General features: G+C 40.6%; 1 protein-coding gene across 1 annotated transcript; it reads left to right on the forward strand.

Annotated features, from left to right (window-relative positions):
• Positions 1-1063: 1063 nt before the first annotated feature.
• Positions 1064-7399, forward strand: PDZK1 (PDZ domain containing 1; the record flags this gene model as incomplete). The annotated part of the gene is made up of 8 exons (XM_079549561.1): positions 1064-1273; positions 1528-1777; positions 2726-2862; positions 4151-4346; positions 4565-4761; positions 5234-5428; positions 6068-6367; positions 7322-7399. The coding sequence occupies 8 exons, from the start codon at positions 1064-1066 to the stop codon at positions 7397-7399; spliced, it is 1563 nt and encodes a 520-aa protein (XP_079405687.1).
• Between the last annotated feature and the right edge of the window lie 596 nt (positions 7400-7995).

A 7995-nucleotide genomic window follows, 5' to 3' on the forward strand; every position in this document is an offset into this window, starting at 1 on the left:
GAAAGCACCAGAGATTAAAAAGCTGTCCTTACATCTCCCTAATTAGAATTCCCCTTGCTGTAACCCATATCTGTTGCCTCTCATCGGTATTAACATCCAAGAATAATACGGACCTGTGTTTTCTACACCATCCAGTTAAGCACTTGAAAACACAAATAAGATCTTTCATTTCCCAAGATTGAACAAACCCAGCTCTCTCAGCCTCTCTTCGAACATGTTGCTCTCCAAAAAAACCTAACCCACCCCAGTGGACTAGCTTCAATATGTCAGTGACATGGAAAGCTCAAAACAGAACTCACGCATAGCCTTTCAAGTGCCAAACAGCAGGGAACAATCCCTTCATTGACTTGCTAGATACCTTCTGATATTGCCCACAATACAGTTGATTTTCATTGCAAAGCTACACCAACTCATGTTCAGTTTGTGCACTTGTGTGTTGTCCTGCAAAACTGTCTGTTGACCAGGCAGCAGCTGGCCTGTGTTGTCATGCATGGCCTAGATACAGATTTTTTTCTACTTTTCTCTGTTAAATGTTTTGATGTTTCTGACAGCTCCTTTCTCCAGCCTGTCAATGTCCCTTTAAATAGTATCACTATCTGCCAGCCTATTGACTGCTCTCCTATGTTTGGTATTATCCATCAGTTTGTTGAGGATGTATTCTGCCTCACCGTCCATGACATAAATAAAGACTTTGAACAGTACCCATCAGTGCCAGTACCAACCCTAACTACTGTCACTAATAAGCAGCCAACGGCTGGATTAAGTACCACTGATAAAAACCCTGTGAACCTAACGGCTCAGCCACTCTTCTACCTACCTAAAGAGTCTGCTTATCCAGTCCCTATGTCAACAAGTCATCTACACTTACTGTACAAGAGACCCTCTCAAAGGTATTGCAATACTTAAGGAGAACATCATTCATTGTTCTATGCCTGTCACAGGCATTCATCTTGGAGTTAGCAGGTAAAAAGGATTCCTTTCATCTTCCTTTGCACAGCTGGATTTCCCAGGAAACCAAACCCTTTTTTACTCACAATTACCTTTTCCATCCTGCTTTGTAGAGATGACTTCTGCTCTCCAGCCCCGAGAATGCAAAGTGACCAAAAAACCCAAGAAGAGCTATGGATTTTTCCTACGTGTGGAGAAGGACACAGCAGGACATCTTATCCGGAACGTGGAAAAGAACAGCCCCGCTGAAAAGGCTGGCTTGAAGGATGGAGACAGAGTCCTCAGGGTTAATGGTGTGTTTGTAGACAAGGAGGAACATACAAAGGTACAAACCTGTTTAGTCTGGGGTCCACATCACCTCCCATGATTGGGACCCACTGTCACTATTGGAAGCTTTCTGTTCCATTTTTATGGCATCTTCCAAGAGCTGAGTCAGCTGCTCTGCATATCTCTCTGTATCATTTATTATCCATCATAAGCAGAGAGTTGTGACAACAAAACCAGTGAAGAGTGTAACCCTTCCTGGGGAAAGCTTTTAGGTCAATCACTCTGTTTGCCATTTCACCTTGCCCATTACAGGTGGTGGAGATTGTAAAGAACAGTGGGAATTCTGTTGTATTTCTTGTTCTGGATGAAGCATCTTATAAAAATGCAGAAAAGGAGGGAGCAAATCTGGAAGAGCTGGGTCAAAAGGTATCAAAAGGAAAGAAGAAGCAGCAGTCCACACAGCCCATGGCCAATGGAGCAATCACTGCAGTTCCACAACCACGACTCTGCTACTTAGTGAAGGAGGAAAAAGGGTATGGCTTCTCCCTGAAAACCACAGAAGGTGAGAGCCTGGGGAGGACAGATGGTATACATATGACAGCCACAGCTGGGGGGTGGGGGGAAGGGTGCTCTTGCTAACAGAGGGGAAGTAAGAAGCAGCAAGATGGATTCAGACCCATCTCCAGTCAATTTCTGTACAACATATGGTTTCCTGAGGACCATATTTCTAATGGGGCAGGAAAAATAAAAGCCAAAAAAAGAAAAAAAGAAACAGCCACCATAGCAGTGGTTCTCATTTACCAAAGCCACTTCCACAGCTGGTGCCTGAATACCAAATATATCCTCAACTGCTGCTTGAAGTCCATTTTATTCCTCCAAATCACTTAAAAACTAGAATACAAAGTTCTAGCCAGCTAGTCAGTAATAAGACGACGACCAAATGCTTCTCCTGATTCATTTCATTTAGAAAGTAAGTAATTTTCAGTCTCTTTCACACCTGCCTTTCTTACAAGGCTAGTCAACAGAATAGGCAAACCTTCCGGAAATCATCAACCACGAACAGGATATTTCAGAATGCAGAATAACCAAAAGATCAAGTATCTTTCAAACACAGGAAATTCTGAAGCGTGTAAAACAGCACTAAAAAACAGCTCACCTCTTAAAATGTCAAAAAAAAAAAAAAAAAAAAAGAAAGTCCCTTTCAGCCATCTTCATCAGCTCCTTTGTCACTCTTGGTAGAGAAATAAAAGTTTGAGTTGTAGTGGGGAAAAAAAAAAAAAAAAAAAAAAAAAACCACCTCCCTTCCCCACAGTACTGATATTTCCTGGGCAGAATAAGACAAGTAAGAGACAGAGGCATGTCTACATTGAAGATTTGTGGTGCCACTATAACATGCACATAAGAAAAGACTAAGAGTGTCTAAGGACATCGGTGCTGAATCTTCTTAGCCATCAAACGCAAAGCATGTTTCAGTGAATTACTCTATGTAATGGGTTACCATCTATTTCAGGTCAGAAGGGGTTGTTCATAGTAGATCTGGCACCACAAGGAGCAGCTGCAAAGGCGGGTGTCCAAAATAAAGATCGCCTGATTGAAATCAATGGAAAAAATGTGGAAAATAACACACATGAGGAGGTGGTGGAAAAGGTATTTGTTTGTGTACTGATTCATCTTCTGTTCTAGCCCATTTTCACAGCAACTTGTCAGGCTTACTGAAGAGGCAGGTCTGGCTACTTTGAATGCTTCACAGCAAATCTTAGAAGCTACTGTTTATACTTTACCAACTCAGTGGAGTACCCTTCTGCTTTGGCTATGTTGTCATATGCTCTCTTGATCTGACTCTGAATGAACACTGCCATCAAAACAAGCCAAAGAATTCTAAATATGAGAATTATAGGAGTGCCAGAAACCATAGTAAATAAAACATGCTCTGTTCCTAGAAATCCTGGAAACACTCCTAATAGTAAGAGAGAGGGCAAGTAACTAAATACAAGTTTTAGGAAAGGAAGAGGAGTAATTCCCTGATGATGTAGACAGCACAGAACAGGGTAAATTCATGATTTTAGACAGCAGTTCCTTTTTTCTGCTAAGAAGCCCAAGATTAATGAAAATTAAACTGCAAGTAATTTTGCTGCCTAGCCTCAGCTGCAAAGAACACTGCTAATGAGAATTCCAGTTCTCCACTAACAGCACTGCTAAACCACAGCTGGAGCTGACGAGATTTCAGAGGGCTGGTCATGCTCTGGCATTCCAGCAACACAATTGAGTGCAGGCTTCTAGCTACAGAGCTATGCAACACCTATGCTTTTTGGGGCTGCAAACCATCAGCTGCAGTGATGTTCGTTATGAGTGAAGAGGGCACCCATTGAACTAGAAAGCAGTTGGAGAAAGACAGAATTAAATGGAAAGTTCGAACAGACCAAAAATCTTCAGTCAGTCATGCAGGGACATTGAAGCGGGCCAAGAGCGTGACAGAAATTTAACACTAGGGCAAAGATAAGTTATCTGCTTGTTGCTGCTATAATCCAAAATAGTGATAGAGATGGCATGATATGTCTACCTTACAGAGTTTCAGGTTTAGATGAGAGTCAGGCACCATCTACTGAGGCTTACTGGATTTCACTGCCACTGCATGCCAACCCCTTATAGCTGTTAGGTAGCTCAATTTTACAGCTAGTTATTCAGAGACCAGGAAAACAGTAAGAAATACAGAACATTTCCTCATATTTATGCCAGATTTTGTGTCTCTGAAATCTTGACATGGTCCAAATTATTAAGAAAAAAAGGAAAAAACCCTAAAATAGTGTCACCCAGACCTTCCAGCTGATGCAGCAGCAGTACTCACCACCACTGGTGCATCAGTAAGCCAGTTACTGACGTAACTACGATTGTTTTTGAAGGGGTCATATCTGTGACTGTACATGTACCAATGCAGGTAAAGAAGTCTGGAAATCACATTATGCTTCTACTTTCAAATGAAGAAACGGACCGCTATTATACAAGCCAGAAGATGGTGCTGAGCAAAGAGAATGCCAACCTGAAACTCCTTCCTCTTAAACCGAAACTTATCGAGCTTCAGAAAGGAAAAGATGGTTATGGCTTTTATCTACGGATGGAACAAAAAACTGGTGGTAAGAACCAAGCCAACACACATGACATTTGCAATAGTTTATTCCACTACTCCTACAGTCTGCAGACTCATTCTCTTCATCTGGCTTCTTAACAAGTCTGTATCAGGGAAACTGCCTCAACCTCAAGTGCAATTTCAACAACAGCTTTTACAACAGAACATTATTACACTTACCAAACAGTCCTTCACATCCATCTTCTTTTCCCCTTTTGATCTTAGATCATGTAATCAGAGATGTTGATCCCAAGAGCCCAGCAGCCAAGGCAGGTCTCAAAGATGATGATATCCTGGTAGCTGTCAATGGTGAGCGAGTGGATGCACTGGATCATGAAAGTGTAGTGGGAAAGATTAAGCAGTCTGAAGAAAAAACCACACTGTTGGTAGTGGATAAGGAAACTGGCGCCATGTATAAACTGGTAAGTAAATGCAAGCTACAACTAAAGATAAGACACAGAATAAGACACAGAAGCAGCAACAAATTAGTCTGTCAGAGCAGTTTATCATACAGCAAGGGTTTAAGATGCATCCAGATTTCAGCAACACTCCTTGCACTTGAGTACCAAATCACTAAACATCCACATTTTTGGCCTCTTCCATGTTTTTAGAGGCACTGTTGGAACCATTCCATATTTGAAAGCACCGTAAGAAAGGCTGGAATAAGACAGCAAAATCAGAATTACTGTGCAATCTTTTGTGAGCAATACAAACCTTGTCACGTGGATCAACATTGTAGCTTTCCACTTAACCAGACATTAATAGCAAAGACTAGCTCATTGCAACTCGTATCTGAACCATTAGAAGGTTTCAAGCAAAACATATTTAGCAAGAAACCTACAGATTTCACAACAGGTTTTATATCAAAGTTTTCTTTGTCACTGTTTTTTTCAGGCTCAAATTTCCCCCTATTCATATTACTACAAATTACAAAACCCAGCTCCAGCAAAAGCAGAGGAAAGAGTGGAGCTGCACACTGAACAGAAAGTGAACCACAAGCCAAGAGTCTGCAAGATGGTAAAAGGGCCAAGTGGATTTGGCTTCAATTTAAATATGGTCAAGAACAAACCTGGACTATTTATTAATGAGGTACTAATGTAAGATAATCGACAATGAAAAGCTTGTGTAGTATGTTGGGCAGCCCTCTCCCTTCCACCCTGTAAATGCACTCAAGAAAAAGCACAAGACAAAACTCTTCTCCAGCTCTCTTAGATAAGTTATAATTGTTAAAAGTCAGACTGGTATTATAGGACCAATACTAAAATAAACACCAGAAAACCTCATTGCTTTTATTCCACTAGATATCTGAAAGGAAAGGAAATCCAAATTTTGTTTCATTTCTTGCTTTTATTTACAAGGCTGGAATGCAAAAAAATAGTATTTAAAATACAGATTTTTGAACTATAGAATACCCTGGAAACGTAAGAGAACTTTCCCTTCCACTTCTCAGAATTTCTGCAGCTGGCAAGAGTGAATCTTCTGTTACCACAAATTACATCTGTGCCTTTTGTTTTCTGGAAGGGAGGAGTTTCACACATCACTAAAGAATATGTCAATGTAGTCAAGTTAAATTTAAGTTGCACCATTCCAGGCCTATTGTCTCTTTCAATTCAGTTCTGCCCCCAAAATCTCCCTGCCACACTTATTTTGACCACTTAGTGAACCATCAGTTGCTAATGCATCTTTTCAACGTTATGCTAACGTCACCCTTTGAACTTGCCTTTGCAGGTACAAAGACACGGACCAGCTGATGTAGCAGGCGTAGAAAATAATGATGTTTTGGTGGAAGTGAATGGGGTGAATGTGATGAATGAGCCTTATGACAACGTTGTGGCAAGAATCAAAGAGAGTGGTGATAAAGTAACGCTACTGGTGTGCAGTAAAGATGCTTACAAATACTTCCAGGACCAGAACATTCCCATCACAGTCGCTATGGCAGATCCAGCCCAAGACACTTCTGAACCTCCTGCTTATACAGAAACCTCAGCAGCAGAGTCAGAGAGAACCTCGCCTGAACCAAGAGAAAGGGTAAGTATTACCGTATTAAACAAATGCCAAGGGATCACGGAGGAGATGCTGAAAGAACTTCCTATAACTGCTGTGTATAACTGAGCTAGGATCCTCGATTTTTACAAGTCAGTCCAAGTTACCAAGAGGGAAGCTGTGATATGATTACTGTAAACAACTCTTTCCTTCCCCAGGCATAATGCAGGTGACTATCTTTAATGCACAATTAAATTACAGAAAGAATGCACACACAAGAGACTTTACGGAACAAGACAATCTACACACTGCAACCCTCAAGGAGGCAATACAGTCCTTTAAGTGCAAAAAAAGTCCTTAAATACACAAAAAAGCATAACCTGCTTTTGGAGAAATTAGGTGAAATATTTGAAAATAGATCTTTTTTTAGAAGAAAGAACAATCGACAGATTATGATGACATTTTCAAAGAAATGTGCAGATTTAAAGTAATTTTGCTCACATTATACTGGCAAAAAGAATCTGAAGTACGACAGAACTCAGAAGAGCAGCAAAATACTTCTTCTTGAAACAGTAATTTTGAACCTTCTTTGTGGTCAGCCTTAAGTACTGAAATGCTTCCTTTTGATCATGCAAGAGAGACAGACAAGGATAAGACCAATACTGCCTCCTATCTTCCTACCTATTTTTCCATGACCCTTGACTGCAAATATCCAGCTGCCAGGTTTTTCATAAGTTCTGTCAGAAGATTAGCACTACTTTGGTGTACAAGTTCACCAGATACAGGAATTAAACAGGAAACTTCTATTAAACATATTTGTCTCTAAAACATAGCTAACGAGAAAGCACTTCAGTGACAAAAGTCACATTTACTGGCTCATTATGCCATCCAAACAAGTATATCATTAGTGCAGATTAAAACAGGAGTCCTTCATAACACTGCAAACCAGCATGTTTACAAACTAAAAATAACCAGAACGTATTTGTTACTCCTCCACAGGCAAGCTCATCTTCCTCTTCACAATCAGCTGCCTCAGCAGGAGCAGACAGCGACAGCAGCGATGACACAAGGCTCTGAGGAGACTGACTATGCTGAGAACAAAAAAGAAATCTTCCAAATTCTCTTTCTTCAATCACACTTCGCTACTGCAACTTCAGGATTTGACTATCCATACGAGTACCAGACCTGTAAGGGACCGTGCTGCCTTGCTAAAATGCCACTGCCTGAAATAAGCACTTTAGTGTATCCTGCAGTCCCTTAACACGCTGCAATTGTACTTCATTCACTGCACAAGTCTTTCTGTCTTGTAAAATGGGGAGTAAGCCACTTACTACTGTAAAGGCTTTAATAATTAGAAGTACACAGTTAAGTATACTGCAGCACAGGGAGGAAACAGTTCATAAATTCCTAAGTAGCTGAGCCTTTTAAGAATGAGCGTTTAATAAAGACCAACTGATTTCTCACCATCTCCCAGGAGAGACAGTTCTCCTAATCCAATCCCATTAACACAATCCTGGAGGTGACGATCTGTGCTGTATTTATGGCAGTGCAACCGCTATGGTATGTTATGAACTAGTATACTCTGTGCAATACACTCCTTTCTTCCACTAACACTGCAGAAATTTCTTTCAAACATTAAGTTAACCTCATAATTCATAACTCAAAACCTAAAA

The sequence above is a fragment of the Tetrao urogallus genome (genome assembly GCF_951394365.1).
Source record: "Tetrao urogallus genome assembly, chromosome: 1".
Lineage (NCBI taxonomy): Eukaryota > Metazoa > Chordata > Aves > Galliformes > Phasianidae > Tetrao > Tetrao urogallus.